This window comes from Coffea arabica, chromosome 5c (genome assembly GCF_036785885.1).
Source record: "Coffea arabica cultivar ET-39 chromosome 5c, Coffea Arabica ET-39 HiFi, whole genome shotgun sequence".
NCBI classification, from domain to species: Eukaryota; Viridiplantae; Streptophyta; class Magnoliopsida; order Gentianales; family Rubiaceae; genus Coffea; species Coffea arabica.
In genome coordinates this window covers 36044319-36065143 of record NC_092319.1, presented here as the reverse complement: position 1 = coordinate 36065143, position 20825 = coordinate 36044319, and the positions used below count along the sequence as shown (strand labels likewise).

The following is a 20825-nucleotide window of genomic DNA, read 5'->3' as shown; positions in this document are numbered from 1 at the left end:
TCAATGATTACACAAACAGGTTAATAAGGTATTTTTCAGTTATTGATGAAGCCTTGGTTTAGTGGTTAAAATTGAAATATCAGAACTTAAGATTTTGGAGAAATGGTTCATAAGGCTGGAAAAATCAATGATTTCAGCAATTAAGAGAAAATAAATGATCTCATAGTGGTTTTGGATGAAACAAATATTGTGTGGAGATATCTCTTTATCACTTTTGATTTTAAATGTATTTATTGGGAAATGAATGGTTACTTTTGCTAGAAAACAACAGAACTCTGCAACCTGTAAAAGGCAACAATGGTCAAAAGCAAATAGAACTTTTAAATAGAATGTAACATGTGATCTATCATAAATGAAGCCTACATTGTGGCCAACTGCGTGAGCAAATTATTCCTATTTTTTCGAAGGGAAAATGGCAGTTTTGGACAAACAGTGTGTGGCCATGGACTAATTTGGCCATTTATGCTTGAAAACAAAAATTGATTGAGCAAGTTTCCCTTATATGATAGCAATTAGACATTTCAAGTTAGAGGAAGAGTTGACTCAAAATATAAGTTCACTTTTTTGTTTAACCAAGGAAAAAATGTACCTCCATAATGTTATTATTGCTAATGCAAATTCCCTTTTCTGCCCGTACTTGAGTTAATAAATTAAAACAAATCCTATGTTAAGCAACATACAATTTAAGCCACAAATTAAACTAACGGATAATCCATCGCCTTGATTTTAGAGATTTTCAAGTTTGTATCTATCACTTGGTAATGTTGTACTTAGATTTACAGTCGCTTATTATAAATGAACATTAAATTAAATTTACCCTAAAAAATGTTAAAAGATTAAAGGCAAATTCGAAATTAAAAAAAAAAAAATAATGTAGTTCAAAATCAGCATTTATTTCCCAAGCAATTCAAAGTCAACAAAATGTAAAGATTGAGCAAAATGAATGGAAAAACGATCTGACTTACAATTTAGCAAATCATACTACATGTCAATACAAGATCAGATGGTCATTCTCTTCCGCTATCTTCTTGAGTTGCTGCCTCTTTCACATCAATGATAAAACTATATTCCTGGTCACATCCCAAATAGGAGTCACTCATGAAATATAGCATGTAATTCCTTCTTCCAGCTTCAGCAGGAGCATCAAAATCGAGTCTGACTGTGGACTTCCTCTGAAAGGTAACCGTCTTAATGGCAAGCAATTGGTCAGTTTTAGGGTCACCAACCACAAGCCACCATCCTTCTTCCTTAACTTGGGGATATCTAGGAGCATCAACAGGTCCAATTTCTGATCTCCCCTCAAGATCTCTTTCCAGAGTTACATGCACCTTAATGTTTTCTCCAGCCCTCACATTATCCCTGTCAGGAACATCATATGCTAAATCAATGTTAGGGAAACGGTTACAGAATCGTGCAATATCCAACAACTGCGACTCGGACATTTGCAAAAGCTCGCGCCTTTCATCGTCCTCCATCTCCACCAAATCAAAAACTGTCTCTATACTCTTTCCAGGGTTCTCTTGGCACTTTTGTGCCAATTCCTTAGTAAAATGTGGGAGTTGCAGGAGCACGGAATCGCGCTCCCACATGCCCTGAGTTACCATCTGACTCACTTCCATCGCGAGAAGGGCAAGAGTAAGCCAACCATTGCTGGAAATAACATCAACCATGGCTTGGAGCAACCTTGGAGCAAATATAAGCACCTCTTGCTGGTCAGATGCCAAATTTCCACCTAAAAGTTGCCGAGAGAAGTGAGCTTGCAGCAAAGCATCAGCTTTGACCTGAGGATCAGTACATTCTGAGTTATCAAATGAGAAACGTTGGTGATTAATCAACCTCCTAATCAGCTCTTCTTCACCTGGTCTAACTGGAAGTTGTTCATACTCTGAAGCTGAAGCCAAGATATCCAGTAAACCCTTCAATTTGGTTTTGGAGTTCAAAGAAGAACTAAAACGTTCAATTGTGCTGTAACTCACATAGTAGTACGATGCTATCCTGCCAAGATTTAAAGGTGAAAGTAAGAAATCATCTTCAACAAGAACACATTTACTTGCTTCAAGATCACTTATTGTGTTTTCAACAAGCTCTGACAGGTGATCAGATAAATGTCTGTGATTAACACCCTGCAAATTATAGTAGTTTGGATTCTGGGTGAGCCTCCTATACATGAATGTCCATGTTAGATAATCCACAGCGTCCTGCTTGTTTTGTATGGCCTTGACAACCACCTCAGCATTCAAATTGTCATGCAGATAATGATGCAAATGGCTTTCAACTGGGAATGCTTCGTATAAGAACTTCTTGTAGTACTCCTTACGTGGCGCATGACAGAAGATTACACATTTCCCCAAGTTATCAACAAGAGGTCGGTTGGCATGACCCATCATCTGCAGCAAATCAGTAACAGGGTAGTCTCTATGAGCATTTTCTCTGCCATCATAATGTCGAGTGCCCATAATCACCACTAGATGTGCAGACAAGGCCACTCCCCAAGACATTGAACTACTCATAACACACACTTGAATCCCTCCAGTTTCAAACAGAGTCTTGACTATATCTTGATCAGTACCAGTTAAGCCCTCCTGCAAATAACCCACACCATACCGAAGCGTCTCTTTCAATGTAGGTTCTTTAATTCTATCAATGAAAGGTTCCAAATCTCCTGCAGACTGTAAAAGGAACATTATTTTGTCGGGGTCCACACTTGCATAAGTCATCAGATCCACAGCAGTCAAGCGGGCATGCTTCCTGGCAGGAACAAACACAATTGCAGGTTTCCCTTTCTTGGCGTGTTTGACAATAGCAGTATAAGTGAGTTTTGTCATGGCCTGCATCCTGGCTTCAAAATTAGCAGCATCAATGCCCTGAACATGTATGTCCAAGGGTACAGGTCGCACACCGGGAGGAAAGTTGAAAAGACCATGAGAGTTCGCTCCAATCCATTCTCCCAAATCTTTGGCATTAGCAAGAGAAGTTGATAAAGCTACAATCCTGATCTTGTTCTCAAGCTGACTTGCAATATATCTCATTCTAGAAACTATAACCTCCAAAATAGGCCCACCCCGGCCCCCAATCAGATGGAGTTCATCAACAATGAAAAGACTAACTTGCTGAACATGCTTCCTCTGTTTCCAACGGCGAGATACAGCATCCCATTTCTCTGGAGTGCTAATAATTATATGACCTCTTTCAAGCAGTTTGATATCTGTCGCTATCTCACCAGTTAATTCAACCACTTTCATCCCTAGCCCATCTCCAAACTTCCTTTTCCAGTCATTATACCGCTCCTTAGCAAGAGCCTCAATAGGAGCAATGTACACAGCACGCAGGATACTTTCAGAACCTTTTTGGTGATTTCTCAATATGGCAAATTCTGCACATATTGTCTTTCCACTACCAGTGGGTGCAGCTACTAAGACATTGTCATCCGAGTGGTACAGGATAGTGAAAACCTGAGTTTGGACAGGATTAAAGTGCTCAAACTCTTGATATAGAGCTTCATAAGATGGATTTCTTAGAGCTCTCACAGGCAAGGGTTGCAAGTCTAATAACTCTGTGGGAGGAGGATATTTATCTGGCAGAATCAGGTGCCGGAAAGAAACAGGTAAGACAGTCTGTGACCCAAGCCATCGATCTGACACAACGCGAATGAAGTACTGGGGAGGCAGTGGTTCATGCGTTGAGACTGTGAAATCCAAAGTATGATCCTCATCGATATGTTGTTTCTTTAGCAAGAAATATTCATGATGGAGAATATTTTCCCCGTCATTATCCTCCACAATTACCCAAAATGGTTCCACAAATCCATGTACTTTGTCGTCCCATTGGAAATCAGGTGTAATGGTGAGCTCAACCTTCAAAACTGAGTGAGTGATTGGTTGGACATGAGCCGCCAAGTTAAGCTTTGGGAATTGATGAATCAACTTGTGGAGAGTTCTCCCCATCTTAGGAAAACGGATGAGTTCTCCTATCTCCTGTGAGGAGAGGTCGTAGTATCTTTCCCAAGCCAGATCTTTCTTCTCCAACTTCATCAAAATTTCATTTGGAATCCCATGAAATTGACGGAGTGGTGTCTGGACACTCCACATTCTCTTGTCAATCATTTTGCACCACTTCAATGCCTTCTCTGTTAATTTGGCCCATCCTCTCTTTAGAACAATCTCAAACAATGCTCTCATAAGACGCCCAGCACTCTGGGTAATAAACACCATTTCAGATGCCAAAGAGAGACCTTCAAGCTTCAGTTGCGAAATGTATGCCTGAAGAAGAACATTAATCTTGGCACTAGGCTCCTCAATACTCTCTTTGATAGGAATAGGGACACGGTCCAGAAGCTTTCCCAATTCAACCTTCTCATCTTGTCTCACTGTCACATACCTAAATTCTTCACTAAGGCCAAACAGACGACAAAGCTCAATGTCCCCCATAGTTGGCTTCAAGTGCTCATTGTATGTAGAAATTGTTCCATGAGTTATGTAGTAATTGCTGGCAATGCGTCCCAAGTCAGTGACCTGGAAATATCCACTTTTCCTGTCATATTTCACTAGGTTATTCTTGTGCAATAGTGTTGCGGCTGAATGTACCAGATCAGCTCTCCTTTCTTCCAACATATTATCAACAGCAAGGGCATCATCAGCAGCTAAACCATAAAGGCTAGGATTCCGAAGCATGCGAAGATTAAGATAAGTATAAGCGAGCCAAGTGCAAGCTTCTTTAGCATTCTGAACGCTTCCAAGGACAATTTCTGCATTCAACTGATCAGCTAACTTCGACAGAAACTGGCTTTCAATGGGAAGCTGCTGATTCATCAAAGACAGATAATACTGTAGCTCGCTATGTCGGGTTATAATAATTCCTTCCCCAAAAGTGTCAAATTGAGGCCTTCCGGCACGGCCAAGCATCTGCATAACATCAAGGGGGCTTAGTTCAGTCCACGCTCCCTTTTCAGGATTGTATATCTCGGTACCTTTGATAATCACAGTATGAGCTGGTAAATTGACACCCCACGCTAGAGTAGCCGTGGAAACCAACACTTGTGCATGCCCACCAGAAAAAAGATCCTCGACAATTTGACGATCAGCTCTGACCATACCAGCATGATGAATTGCAAAACCATAAGGTAGTAAGTCCTTGAGATCATTGCTCTTGACAAGCTCCGTGTGACTCTGAAGAATTTCACGGCTTGCACTGTCCTCTTTTAAGAATTTAGCAAGAGTATCATTAGCAAGTGCAGCATCACGTATTGCACGAGCTGTCCTGGCAGTGTCTTTCCTGGAGTGCACGAAAATAAGCACCTGATGCTTTCCTGCAACATTGATTACTTTCTCATAGCACACATCATTCATCAACTGAAATCTCTGCAGCGGCTTCTTTACGGAGATTCCTACATACTCTTGCGCAAGAGAAACGGGTCTATAGCTATTGTCAAAGTGAAAGAGACCTTTCTTAGCATCAACGCGCAAGAACAAAGCTATATCTTCATAGTTTGGAAGTGTTGCTGACAAGCCCACCAACCTTATGTGCTCTTTGGTGGTCTCAATCTGTCTAACACTTCTTGCAACAATACTCTCCAGTACAGGACCTCGGTTATCATGCAACAGATGTATCTCATCAATGATTAGCAGTTTCACAAGCTGGGTGTAGGTGCGGTCACCTGATTTCCTGGTTATTATATCCCACTTCTCGGGTGTTGTAACAATGATCTGAGTCTCTTCAATCTGTTGACGCGTCAGTGTCTGGTCTCCGCTCAGCTCTTTCACCTTGACATCATAATCCTGGAGACGATTGGAGAGGTTACCGACCACTTCAGCAACTAATGCCTTCATTGGAGCAACATAGACAATTTTGTAATTGCTGTGGTTAAAAGAACCATCTTGATTTCTATTCAAAGCAATCTGCTGAAGGATGGTGAGCATAGCAACATTGGTCTTCCCTGCACCAGTGGGAGCACATAAAAGAATATTATCTGCACTAAAAAGGGCAGTTTCATAAACTTTACTTTGAACCCTGTTTAACTGCGCCATTCCTTTGAAAGCCGGCTGCGCCCAGGCAGGCATGGAAGAGATCTTTATTAGTTCTTCACCAGGTGCTAATGGCTTCGGCTTCAAGGCTGGTACATGAATTTCTTCATATCCCTTCTTTTGATTCCTGAAAGAACCTCCTGGAAGCTCACACCTCTTATTTGCCATAAAAAGACCTCCCTGGTGGAAAGCAAGGCTGTCAAGATCAATTAACTGACGTTCCCCTGACAGCCAACCACCATCAGCTTCTCTATCGGCTAACACCATTCTTTCACGTTGCCCATCTCCTCGTCCTTTCTTATCCTTCAATCGGAGTGCTTCATCTCTAATGCTCTTCTTCAGGTTCTTCTGCCTCTCTTTTGCAGTAGCCCTGGACCGGATGCTGTGCAACTGTTCCAGAATTGCAGCATGATCTGGCCCCTGCGCTACCATCTCCACCTCAATTTTCTTCCTATCCTCTTTGCCTTCAGCCCTTGCCAAACGAGTGCACCAAACTATCTTCAGCCGGTTCTGCAACATAAACTTGACGAGACTGAACTTATCAAACTGCATATGCAACAAAAGTTTAAGTTCAACATCACAGTCATTACCTTCAGTAAGAATCTCGAGGATCTCCTCAGCAAGCTTCTGGCTCTGCTGGGCATCAATCTGGTCCCCATAAGCCTCTGAAATCTTCCTCTGAAGCCAATAGGCATCAATGTCCCTAACATTCAAGGCCATCTCCTCATCCCTAGCATCCTGCATCTCGTCATCATCATCATCAATCCCACGACCCATCCACATTGCACCAGCACCATTGGTGCAATTATTCACGTAGACTCCATCATCTTCCTCCTCTTCATCCTCCTGCACCAAATCATACACACATCCATTATCCACTTCTTCATTCTCCTCAAATTCAACCGCAACTCCAACATCATCATCATCAAGACCATCATCCCCTCCCGCAGCAGCATCTCGGTAATCAGTAATGAGCCGCCCGATAGACACGACATGATCAAACACTTGGTTGGGGATAGGATTACTCAAGAACTTCTCCATCTCCTTCTTCTTATCATGGTTCTTGAGATTATCATTCTTAAGAACAGCTAAAATCTCATCTGCAGCGCCCCTAACAACATTAACAGGCTGCCCACCTAACTGTTGCTGAATAAAACTGAGCATGGCCTCATAGGCCGCCCTGGTTTCTCTACTTTTAGGTTGATAAACACCCTCGTCAATCAAAGTAAAAACACTTTCCTCGTGAACAATCCTCCTCTTCTTACTCTCCCTCCCGGAATTCGCTTCAGAAGCTAGCGATTCTCGCTCCTTCTTCTTCGACTCTTCATCCCGGAAGACACGATCACCAAAGGTTCTGGGATCTATTTTGCCTCGAAGGGACTCGGGCTCGCCGGAGGGCTCCTGGGCGTCACGAGGGTGGCGAGACTCGGAAGTGAGGATAAGACTGGAGTTGGCTCCATACTCATACTGTTTGGAACGGGCGCGAGCCTCCGCTCCACCACCGGAATCTGACATAGCTAGAAGCTACGGCGGCGTGACGGCTTCTCCTCTTTGCTTGGCGACGGTTATTAATCTTTGTTCGGAATTTACTAAAGTAATTATTGCAAGTATAACTGTAGGCGGATTTAAGGCTATGGATATATATATATATATAGAGCCGAATTGACCGCCTCAAAAGATTTTGTTTAGTTATAACCGAATCCTATGTATAGTATTATCTATTATGGATTTAACGGCACATGTTTTTTTCTTTTTTCTTTCCTTAATAGCACATTTGAGTGTCAACCAAGAAACCTTTCTATCTCCAAGGAAAGGCTAAAGATTAAGGCAAGGTACTCTGAATTAGGCTCTATTTCTATTGTATTGGAGAAAACTCTTTTACATTACGCCTGAATGAAGCAACCTTATTCATAATATATTTTAGGGTTAATTACATTTACCTCCCCTGAGATTTGATCATATTACCAATCAATCCCTGTAATTTGTCCAAATAACGGTCTCACCCTTTGAATGATCAAACATTTAACAAAATCCCCTTAATGCCGAAAATGCCCTTATTGAGGTCATGTTCCATTAAAAAAAAGAACATATTTTTATTTTATTAACCCTGAAACAATCCAAAAAAATAGAAAAAAGTTTTTGCTTATTATTTTATAAAAATCATATCTTTGCTTCCATAAATAGTTTTCAAATCAATAATTATTTTAAATCTTAAAAATGAATATTAAAAATTAGATAAATTGAAAGAAAAATAAAAAAATAAACAATTATTTTAAACCCTCAAGTATGGTTCGAATTTGTGGTTCAAGGCATGTTGCGGAGAGCACAAGGCATGTTTTCCTCAATTTGAACCATACTCCAGGAATTAAAATAATTTCTTCTTTTTTTATTTTTCTTTCAATTTATCTAATTTTTAATATTCATTTTTAAGATTTAAAATAATTATTGATTCAAAACTATTTATGGAAGCAAAGATATGGTTTTTATAAAATAATAAGCAAAAACTTTTTTCTATTTTTTTGGATTGCTTCAGGGTTAATAAAATAAAAATATGTTCTTTTTTTAATGTAACATGGCCTCAATAAGGGCATTTTCGGTATTAAGGGGGTTTTTGTTAAATGTTTGATCATTCAAAGGGTGAGACCGTTATGTGGACAAATTATAGGGATTGATTGGTAATATGATCAAACCTCAGGGAGGTAAATATAATTAACCCTATATTTTGGTACTTTTGTTGGTTATATATAAAATTTTGAATGAAATTAATCAAGTTTTGCCGTCTAAACAATCATTACAAATTTCATCAAAAATTTGACCCATTTTTTACTGTCTAAATGTTTGATATAAATTGAATATCAAAATATTCTTAAAAAAATTTTATTTTTTCATATATTGATCTGGAGGTTAAAAGAAAATTAATGACATAATAGCATGATTTTATAACATTATATAAATTTAGACATGAATAAATACAGAAACCAATGGAAAGATTCAATAGAAATGATCCTAACTCAAGTACTCTCGGATTAAGACTTTAGTTGCTTTCTTTTTCTGAGATTAGAAATTATTTTTATTTCCTTTCTTTAGTACTCATATTGCCCAGAAAATTTCTAAATTCATGTTGTCCCACATTAATTGACGTCTTTGAGGCAAAGCCTATTGCGGATTATGGTGAATGGTCAACACTTCCAAGTGTCAAAACTGCGAGATTTCATGTAGAAGGACATGTAGAAGTTAGGGTAAATTAACTATTGAGTCCCCAAACTATTCTAACTATCTATTTTGACCCGTTATCTATTTGAAGTCTCAAACTGATCCTTCAACAATAAAAGCCATCAAATTTTGATCCTTTAGTCCTTCTCTACCATTAAAGTTGACAGGTATAGGGGCAAAATTTGATAGATCTAATGGTGAAAATGAATTGAAGAATTAAATTTGACAGTTTTTATTATTGGGAAGGAAATTTGAGATTTGAAATAGATAAAGAGCCAAAAGTTGACAATTAAGATAGTTTTAGGGCTCCTTAGATAATTTACACTTGAAATTAGAACACATAACTTGTATTTGTCAATTTGCCAACTTTTAAACACTTTGGGCTGCTCTTCCTTTCGAAACACCTAAAAACTAATATCTTTATTGTTAAAATTATGGATTCTTAAACTAAATATGTACAAAAAAAATATGTATTAAGTAGCAAAAATCTATATATTATTATTTTCTAATATTATTATTTTATATGCAAAGCTGAATCTTAGTAAGTTCCTTTTTTTTTTATATGATTTTAAGAGAGGGATACAATAGAAGATTCACACTAATAAATATTAAAAAAAATGTAAATTAACATATTGAAGGACATGATTTCAAGCTTTGCATATAGGAATCTGGCTTGAGCTCTTCAATGAATTGCATTTCTTGAACTAGACTCGAATTCGGTCAATGCAATCTTGAGTTTAAACTTTGATCGAACAAACTCGATTGAGTTGGACTCTTTTATATGCCTATTTGGGAGAAAGCATAGCTACTCATGCTATTAGGAAACAACAAAAACTCAGTATTAGTAAGTGAGGAAAAATAGCATTAACACACTGGTACCCCGTATGATAGATTGCTAACTATTAAGGATTTATTTTTCCATTCTCCCGACTTTTGTGCAAAAAATTACATTTAGCAAAAGATACCTACTAATGATGTCTAAAGGCTTGATGAAGTAAGCTCCTAGACTTCTAGACTTAAAGAGTATACCTACTCTATTATCTTCTTAAAGTTTGTCATTTCATATTTCTTGTGAAGAAGCGACAAGATAGGTGGCTTTTATTCAGAATTTGGTTTTTGATTAGGTTTTTAATTGTGCCAGGTTTAAGGTTAGTCTAGCTTTCCTTTGTTTTTGGTGAAAGTTAGCGGACCAATGCAATCTGCTTTTTAATTAATTTGTGTAAGTCATGCGAGATTTTTGTTGGTGGTTAAAACATGTTAGTGGTTAGAAGCGATAAGAATGTCCGCCTACTTGAGGCCTTTCCACATGTCTCTGCTCTTTCTTTGTTACTATCTAATATGAAATTGCTGCTTTCATTAATTACTGGTAATATTGTACATGCGTTGCACGTCGTTGGATGATATGTAGTTATATCATTTTGTTTTGTTTTTATGATGAATTTACCTTTGGAATGTAGAGTTGGGAATAGAAGTAAGTGTAGGAATTGCGTGTTACAAAATTTTGAAAAATCAACAATGCAAAGCTGTTGAGTGTGTCTTTGTATTCCACATCAGAATTTTTATAAAAAAATATTTCGTTTTGGTGATTATAAATATAGTGGAATTAATTGAGTTTAATTATGCTAAGAGCACCAGTCCAAGTGCCATGTGCACCAGTCCAAGAGAGTTTTGGAGGGCCCGTGCCTGAGAGGAGTTTTGGTTTGGCATCAAACCAAAAGAGCAAGTCATGGGCCTTTGAACCATTAAGCATTTAGTGCTATTTAACCTCTTTTGTGTTTTCAGTCTTAGGTACATTTTGGATCCGAAAATTATTTCCTAAGATTTTGTACTCTTTTTCTGTTATAATAAATTTGCTATCCCTTCACCCGTGTACATAGGTCAATTGGATTGAACCACGTAAATTTCGTGTTTCTTTATTTGATTTATTTGTTTTATTATTGTCATCATTGAGTTGGCAAAAACCCTATTATTCTCGTTTGTTGACATGTGTCGAGCCTGTGCAATAATAATTACTAAAAAGTTCTAGCTACCACCACAATTAATTACAGAACAAATTCAAGTACTGGAGCAAGGATCCTAGGTGTGCAATGCCTTACTTGATTCACCTTGTTCCCGAAGAGTTTGCTTGATTCGATATACTAGAATTGTCTATAAAAGTATTAAATTTGCATACAATGGCAAGTAGGGTCGATTCCACAGGGAACGGATAAGAAGTTGTTTCTTTCCAAGTCAATAAAACAAAATTGGGGGATATTTAATAGAGTGAAAATGAAAATAAAATAAACAAAAGCTAACTCAACAAATACAATTTACTAAAAATAGCAATTACTAAAATTCTATCCAAAGGATCAACTTCTCAGGCACGGTCCAATTAAATGATCATCGATGTAAAGATATTTCATTCATTTGTCATTAGGTTGGTTATAGCCATCAACAAGCTCTGACAGCCAGTTCTTCCTTACTTTTTCGACAGTCAAGGTACGACCATTAACTACTTTTCTAACCAGAAAATAACCCTAGGTACGACCGTAGGAATTTAATTATCCAGTTGCATTAAACTTAAAAAAACCCAACCCTAACTAATAAATACGTTAAGAGGATTTATTTAAACTAGATCTCGCGTTTTCCCAATATAAAGTTAATTATGGTGGTTGCCACTAGGTGTCAACTAAACAAATAATTACGGATTCAATTCAATTAACGTGGCAGTAGGCTATTAGATTAAATTAAATATCCGGCCGTTAATACTCAATTAATAAAATACCCATGCACAATTAATCCAGGAAAAGCGCGAATAGTAACGAATTGGAAGGAATAATGAAGATTCGATTAGATCTCACAGATGCTATGGACCGCGCCCTCGCATCGACCTTTGGGTAGAGGAGAAACCTAGCCGCTCCTCATCGTATCAATTTCGCGTGGTTCAATTGATTCCATCCATACAATTGCCAAAGACTTGGGAAAGATGAAATAACGAAGGAACGAAAGAGAAAGTCTCTTAGTTTCTTTTCTTGTTTTGAGTTCGTACAGGAGAAAAGTCAAGAGAAAGTCTCACGAAAGTTGTCAAAAGCAAAAGCAGAGAAAGAAATCGTCTTCGTACTGGAGCCAAAAGTAAAAGCAACGCACAAAGTTTAAAGAAATTCATCCACACGCTCAAAATAGAGAGCAAGAGCATCTAACGGGACAAAGCCAAAGCTAATCTATTGATATGACGTGAATCTGGATTTTTCTTTTTATATCCTCCAAGTAGCCGCCGCCTAGCAGAAGAGAAAACGTCAGAGAGCAAGCCTTTCTCTAGGAGTTTTAATCCCCTACACCTTCACGGTTCACGTGAACCCGACTTCCTAATTGCCCTCCTGCTGCTACCAATCCCGCGGGTCCGGCTTTTAGGTATACCTCAGTTTCTGGCATGGACACCCCATGAAATAAAGAGTCTTTTGAAAATTTGTCTCGCGAGCGCATTTTTTATACCAACCACCTACACTTTACACAAATATCAAATATGAACAAAATCTCAACACTTAGCACCGTAAGTAACTAAAATTAAGACAAAATAACAGTGCAAAAGGTGCTTAATAGTTGCTCTACCATTTGTCAATTTCCTGAAACCAGACCTAACAAATTGGTATTAGAGTTTCAGGTTTTGGGTCATGGTCAGATTTTGGGTTCTTGATGACAATAATAGGTTTTGGATGCTATAGAGAATGGAGAAAAAAAAAATTCATTGGAGTTCAGTTGGGTTTTGAAGAAGAGTTATTTGGCCCGTTGGAACTCATTAAGGGTTTTGAGAAAATGTGGAGTAATATTGCTATGTTCGTGTTTTTTAGCCCATTGAGATCTGTTGAACCTTTTTGTAAGATTTGACCCATTGGGACCTGTTGAGCCTTTTGCATCTTGGTTCGTTGGTGGCTCATTGTGGTTCGTTGGGACTTTTGTGATTCGTTGAGATCCGTTGGGACTTTTATGGAGACTTGTTTGCTATTTATCTACTATTTATCGATGTTGGATATACGCTAAGGTGGAGATTTGTTGAGTGTGTCTTTATATCTCACATCAAAATTTTTATAGAGAAATATTTCCCTTTGGTGATTATAAATATAGTGGAGTTAAATGAGTTTAATTGTGCTAAGGGCACCAAGTCCAAGTGACATGTGCACCAGTCCAAGAGAGTTTTGGGGAGTCTGCGCCTCAATCTGAGAGGAGTTTTGGTTTGGAATCAAACCAAAAGAGCAAGTCATGAGTCTTTGGGTCATTAAGCATTTAGTGCTATTTAACCTCTTTTGTGTTTTCAGTTTTAGGTGCCTTTTGGATCCGAGAATTATTTTTTAGAATTTCGTACTCTCTTTCTGTTATAGTAAATCTACAACCCTTTCGCCCGTGGACGTAGGCCAATTGGACCAAACCACATAAATTTCGTGTTTCTCTGTTTGATTTATTTGTTTTATTATTATCATCATTGAGTTGGCAAGAACCCTATTATTCTCGTTTGTCAATTTCCTTGAACCAGACCTAACAATAGCAATCTTATTGAATGTAAGATGAAGAAAAACAGAAGATATTAAACGTGAAACAATAATCATTAGTGTTTTAATCTTTCTTGACTTTTTTCTTCTTTTTCAATTGAGTTTTGAGTTTAGATGCATCACTTCTTGCTCTCCCTTTTTTGGTTTTGAACATCATATTCAATTTCAATCACCTTTTAATTTTTATCTTTTATTATGTTTTGCCGAGCATGTTGTTCAGATGCAATAGCTGGAGTGGCCTCTTCTTCTTTGTTTGTATTTGGTAATTGTTCGAATGTTATTGCCACTATTGATAGATGTTCATTGGAGGAGTGGTCCATCCTATTCAACTTGATGAGGAATTTGAACTCCTTATACTTTGTGACAATTATTTTGCTATAGAACTTTGATTTCTCCTAGTCTTATTGGGTTTTCAGTATTTGTAAATCAGATAGATTTGAATTAAATGCTTAACTAATGAGAGTTAATGTGTTTATAATTTTAATACTTTTTATGAACTTACTTTGGAAGATGTAGTGCTATCCATATATTCTTGAACTAGACATCTAATAAAATTAGTTGCTAAGTCCTCAAATAATATTATTGTTGCTATCCTTATATTGTACCTATTTTGGAAATGATATTAAATTGTTAACTGTGCTTTTCAGGTTTGTCTTTTTCAAGTCTAGCTTTTTTGTCATGCATTTAATTGAGTGACTTACTTTGGTGTAAAATCTTTTATTGGATAATTACATTTGGGGCATTTTGCATCTTCTTCGAAGTTGATAATTTTTGTGATGCATCCTCTGCAAGCATTGGAGTATGGCTCGGCTTTATTCTCTGTATTGTTAACAATTGCGTTTAAAGTGTAGAAAGCATGTTGCAGAAAAGTAGTAATTTTTTGTTGTTTTTATGATGTTTGGCTATTTTTTTCAAGAGGTTTTCTAAATTAAAGATTCATGAGACGATAAATTTACCTCTTTCAATGAATGCTATTGATGAATAATATTTTTGAGTTGAAGGTGCTTTACCAAGTCCATCTTGTTCTTCAAAATTGTAGCTTCAATATTTTCACTTTTTTTTTTGTAGTAATCCTATATAAATTTTTAGTATTGTAATTGAAGGCATTCAATGCTCAGGCCCATTACAATAGAAATACGCAGCTAAATAACCAAGTATCAACGATATTTTGTAGAAGAAAAGGAAATGCACAAATAAACTAGTGTACTACCTCTGAACATTGTTAAGTATCACATTGCTACCTCTGAACATTGTTAAGAAAAAAACCCACCGTCGGCCCCGGACATGAACAGCTCTTTTTCACCACCAAAGTACTAAAAAAAAACCCATGCATCCAAACCAACAGATATGATAATTAACATTAGAGGAGATGATTTCTTGCCATGGCATGGCATCAAGAAACTATTATCATTTTCTGCTCCCATTAGCAACCCATTTTGGGCATGACCATTCATTACTTTATTGACACTGGACCTTGTTTTTTGCACACTCTTCGCCCGGCCAAGCAACACCTCAGTGTGAACTATTCTTTCACGAGCCTCATCTACAATAATAACTGAATACTTCGAGAGACACTGGTCCAATAATGCTTCCCTGTTATCCACAATTGTATTCACATTTTGAAAGAAGCAATCAACAGTAAAAATTGATTCTCGCTTGCTACAAACAGTGTCTTTTAGATCAAGATATTACCAAACTTCTAGATGTTTATCTATAGTCTTAATCCCCAAAAGGTTAGGTAAATCCTGAAACTATCTTAAACTACAAAAACACAGATATATCAAAATATAACTAAATTACCAGCGATACAATGTACCTCAATAGCAATCCATCAGTCATATCCAACCTTTTGGCCCAGAGCCACACCACATTCCTCCGCAACCCGTTTTGCGACTGATACAGCTGCAACTCGTCTAGGTTGAGTTATGCCAATCACACCCCCATCACGGCAAAATCCCCCATAGAAAAGATACTGAGGCAACTCTGATTGCAAAATAAATGATGTCACACCCAAAAAACAACATTTTAGGAAGAACACTTGGCAAATATTTTCATGAAGAAAAAGAGGTGAATGCTGGGGGGAGAAGAAAAGGAGGAAAATGAAAATGAATTGCGATACTTGAAAGTTTTAAAATTTTTTAGCACGAATAGAAGACCAGAAAATCTCTATGAATAACATATTATCTCAAGGATACAGTGTTTAGACATGAATGATAAAAAGAAGTTAACTAGTTCACACTTTTCCTCCAATTCAAGAATATGTTCGGCATCCCTGTTTTAGGGGTATTTTAGAAAGACAATTTTTTGCTATAACTCCATCTTTAGTAACTTCTAAAACACCCACAAGTTTAAGAGAAATACCAACAAAAAAAAATACACTAGAAAAACACCCACCACCATTCCACCAACACTGCCTCCCTCCCTACCACTGCCACCTCTCCCCCCTCCTTGTTTCTTCCCTTCTCCTCCCTCCCTCCCCAATCTCCTGCTCCTTTTCTTCTCCCTTCATCTCCCTCCTCTTGCCTTTCCTCCCTTCTTCTCCTTTCCTCCCCCCTCTTTCTAGATTGGACAGGCGATGGAGGCGGGACTGTGGGTAGGGGGGAGGGAGGAGCAGGCAATGGGTGGGAGAGAAGACGAAGGGATGGCACGGTGAGTCAAGGGGAAGAGGGGGTGCCGGTGTTTGAAGAGGGAGAAAAGGCAGAAGCGGAGAGAGGGGATGGGTGGGGGTGGTTGCTGGTGGTGGGTTGCAGAGGTGCTGCTTATGGTGGTGGGCAAGTTGTTTGGATTAGCTGTTTTTGAGGATATTTTAAAAAAATTTTATTGTCGCAGAGTTTTTATAATATATTTTAGAATATTTTTAGAAAATATTTTGGGATATTTAAGAGTAGATAAGCTTTTAGAATATATTTTGAAATATTTTTTAAACATTAAAAAAATTTAAATTACTTTTTAGAGTATTTTTTTTAAAAAATTTTATGTATATTTAAAAAACTAGTTTTTTTGAAAAACTCAGCAATCCAAACAGTAAATTTTAGACAAATTCCTAATAAACACACCATTCAAGTCCAAGCAAACCCCTAAAATCAATTGTTTAATTTATAAAGTTAAATTATAGAAACTAAAGAGTGGCGTTTCAAAAGCTTAATCATTCCATTATAATTAGACAAGCTAGTAAACCAACTTTGTATCAGCAAATAATGGACAGAAAGAGTACCCGTGATGGAGAGTTCCATAAGTGCAACTGCCAAGCTTGGCAAAGAAGTTGCACACCATATGTCAAGAATTGCTTGTAACAAAAAATAGAAGCCTGTATAAAAATGTATTTATGCAAGTTTGTCTATTCACATACATCGAACAGAGCTTGATAAACTGTCAAGCCCCAGGCAATATACGTATAGTAGCCCACCTAGAATACATAAAAGATCTTAACTCAATGTTTAGGACATGCTCATTTAATAGTTAGCCTGGTAATAGTAGTATTAATACACTCAGTGATAAATTGAGTAAGAAAGCAATGCACATTCCCTTTGATGAGGTGTTCTTTGATCCTTGGTGTCTTAGTACACTTTTGTAAAGTCCAAGTTTGAACCCTTGCTCATATATTGTAATGTTCTCTTTTAGTAGAAATAAAAACTTCTATCGTTTTAGGAAAAAAAAAGGGATAATTGCAGAAACCTCCTCTGAGGTTTCTGACATTTGCACTGACCTCCCCTGTGGTTTGAAAAATTACACTGACCTCCCCTGAGGTTACTAATCCTTTGCAAATTCAGTCCAAACGATTAAAATATTGCTTTAGGGAGTGAAATTAGAATTTTATACCAGATTTGTCCTTTGTGCTACATGTTCAATGAATGACAAAGTACTATAAATCAATTATTAATTAATAAACTTTAAGAAATATAGTCTATAGGCAAATACACATTAACTATTTAAAATATTGGTTCTTTACGGGTATTTTACTTTCAAAGAATATATTTAATAAATATAAACTAATCAAAATTTACAAATTAAATATATTTAAATGAAGCACAATTAGCAATTAAAGAAAAGAAACAATTGTAATTGAGAAACCAAAAACTATAAGGGATTAAATTGCAAAAATAAAAAGTTTTGGGGTTAAATTATAATTCTCAAAAGATTAGAGGTCAAAATTAAATAAAAATAAAATTTATGGACCAAAATATAATTAAATTAAGGACCTAAGTGAAAGAAATCTAAAATATAAGGAGCACAATGAAATTACTCAAAAGATTAGGAGCTAAATTATAAAATTTGTTTCTGCATTTTCATTCATTTGGGCCGTGTCACTTTGGCCCAAGAAATATGTAGGCCATTTTCACTAAAAAGTGAGCAAACCCAAAAAAAATTTAAACAAATTTAAATAGAATAGAAATTTTGGGTTTAACATGAAAGCCCACTCACAAGTCCAATAAGAAATGAAACACAAGCTCAAACGAAAAAAATTCCAGTCCACTCTTATTTTTTCTTTCATTTTTTTCTTCTCTTCTTCTTCTTCTTCTTCTTCCCTCTCTTTCTTTTTTTCTCTAATGGACTTCAAGCTTCAACGGCTGGTGTCCATGGCAGACGCCAGTGGCGCCGTCACTGCCGGATCGTCGTTGGCCTCTGACAATATTTTTGATCACAAAAACTCAACAAAATGCCTCTCCACTAGATTTTTTGGATAGAATTCGTTTCCGGCCTTTGTTTTTGCAAAAAACAAGCAAAAAGTGGCAAAATTGACAAAAATAGTCCAGTTTACATTGTTTAGAACCACTATAATCACCATTAAAATTCATAAAATCTACTCCAAAAAAATCTTATGGATCCTAAAGTGTCACTGAGGCCTTAAATGAATAAGAAACAACCCAACTTAATTTGATTTTTCATTTTGGCATTTTTCAAACACTTTATATGCATAAACAGAAACCATTTTCCTTTCCTTAATCTTACTTGTGACCTATCCTGAATTTTCAACAACAACAACAACAACAACAACAAAGAACAGCAAAGGCAAGAGAAACTAAATAGCAAAACATGGATTTGACATGATTAAAAAAACTGAAAAATAGTTCAATGAAAGCGATAGTACCTCTTATGATCTTGGTTAAATTTTTTTGATAAAATTCTAGCCCCCCTCACATCCAATTGCTTGCTTTCCCTTGTGTTTGATTTGTGGAAGAATATGTATAGGGAAAGGGAAGAGAGGGAGTCGAGAAAAAGAGAGAGAGAGATTTTTTTTGTCATTGTTTTGTGTGTGTTAGTCCATGTGTGATTGAAAGAGGGAGAGGCCGAGAGTGAGTGTTCTTTTTTTTCCCCCTCTTGGTGAGTTGTCTTTAGCCTTGAAAAAATTGAGAGAAAATCCAGAGAGGTTTTAGGGGTTGAGAGTTTATGGGACAAAAACTTCTAAAACCTAAAATTAATGGTTAGGATAAAGTAGGATTATGTGTCCCATTTCCCTTCTTTTGATCCATTTTTGGTAGGTGTTAAAGGACAGAATTTGGATGATGAGTTGTGCTTATACCAACCAGACCTTGGGGAGAAAGAATGAATGAAAAAAATCTACTTCAGGTTTTTTGGTTGGGTTTTGTGTAGATTTTTGTGTAAGCTTTGTGGTTAGGTGTGGATTTTCTTCTATTAGGTTTGAAACACAAGAAAAACGTCTACCAAAATCTCCAATTTTGAACATTCGTTTTTCTTTTGATTTTCTTTCTTTTTGCACAAACCTACAAAACAAAAATTAAAATAATTGTTCAAGCAATTTAAGTGAAAAATAAAAATAAAAGTAACATAGTAATAGTAGACTTGAATTTAAGAAAAATTTGGTGTCTACAGGTTTTTTGTAGTTATTGATGTTGTCTTGCTCTACTAGTGAAAATTGAGATATCAGAACTTAAGATTTTGGATTCTAATTCTCCATTGCTCCCGTTCCCTGCATTGGTTCAACAAAGAGACGAGATGTCCAACTTTAAAGTTTTTATCTTCATGAATATATTGTTATTGAGGTATATCTTGTTTTTTTTTCGGAGAAAAAATGTGTCTAGAAAATTTTTCTAGACTTCTTGATCACTCCATTGCCTCCCCTTTGACGAGTTCTTGATTGCCTTTTTTTTTTGCTTTTATTTACTTAATACTTCTTGTTTTCCTTTTGTGGTATAGTTATATACTTTGACAGCCAGTGGCGGTGACCAAAGCCTGCAACTAAAACTTCATGGCCATGGTTGCCTTGTGTTTTTGTGAGGAAGAAGAATGGTGAAAAAATGAAAAGAAAAAGGAGAAATTAAATGAAAATTAACGTTTTGACAAAGAATGAAATTGGGAAAAACAAATGTTGGTTGTAATAAAAGAATGAAATTTAAAAAAATAATAAAAATTTGGGTACTATGTAAGAGTTTGTATTGTTGGAACACTTGGATTTTCTCATTGACATATTTGGATTTTTTGGGATCCTAATGAAAAACTCAACCCACCCAAAGATTAGGTGGACTTCTCACATCCAACTTAAAATTTACCTATAACTCAATTGATCCAACCCAACCCAATCTTTCTAAATTAATGGGTGGGTTGGGCGGATTGTTGGGTGTGGGCTTAAATTGGTATGTTTAGTTAAAACCAATGCTTTAGAGACTTCATATTAGATACTCCCCAACACACTTGAATGATCAAGATGGGTACTCTACAACATGTGCTAAATTTAAAAGAAACCACATATTAAGTGACAATTAATGGGAGGCAATGTTCGAATCCTTGATTTCCAATTCCACAAAGGCACTTAAAGTCTTTTACGGTAGCTAACAGTATTATTTGAACATCGTTATTCATATTTATTACACTTCTATAATTTAATAAATTCTCAAGTTAATTGCACTCTTACAAAAAATAAACACGCTTAATGAGTGCCCCTAGCCAAATCTTAGTTTAAAATCCTTACAAAAAATGCAAGCAATCATTCCAATGCGAAGTACTATAGTGAGGACTCTTTCATCAAACACCAAGTCCCAAATATTGACATCTTGGCCAAAGTTCAAAACAGAAGAAGAAAATACGATCTTAGTCATTTTTAATCACACAA

General features: G+C 36.6%; 1 protein-coding gene and 1 long non-coding RNA gene across 4 annotated transcripts; both read right to left on the bottom strand.

The window, feature by feature from the left end:
* Positions 1-874: 874 nt before the first annotated feature.
* On the bottom strand, positions 875-7673 carry LOC113690578 (DExH-box ATP-dependent RNA helicase DExH12-like). 3 transcript variants are annotated; one of them, XM_027208550.2, is made up of 2 exons: positions 6611-7673; positions 875-6542 (listed from the first exon to the last, which is right to left on the bottom strand). In XM_027208550.2, the coding sequence occupies exons 1-2, from the start codon at positions 6728-6730 to the stop codon at positions 1008-1010; spliced, it is 5655 nt and encodes a 1884-aa protein (XP_027064351.1). In that variant the 5' UTR covers positions 6731-7673; the 3' UTR covers positions 875-1007. The 3 variants fall into 3 exon arrangements, with proteins under 3 accessions (XP_027064351.1, XP_027064352.2, XP_027064349.1); XM_027208551.2 differs by having other exon boundaries at positions 875-6530; positions 6611-7631; XM_027208548.2 differs by having other exon boundaries at positions 875-7653.
* A 7230-nt stretch (positions 7674-14903) lies between these two features.
* On the bottom strand, positions 14904-19192 carry LOC113690141 (uncharacterized). Its single transcript, XR_003448331.2, has 3 exons — positions 18846-19192; positions 15573-15739; positions 14904-15349 (listed from the first exon to the last, which is right to left on the bottom strand). It is a non-coding gene; the product is annotated as an uncharacterized lncRNA (long non-coding RNA).
* Positions 19193-20825: the final 1633 nt, after the last annotated feature.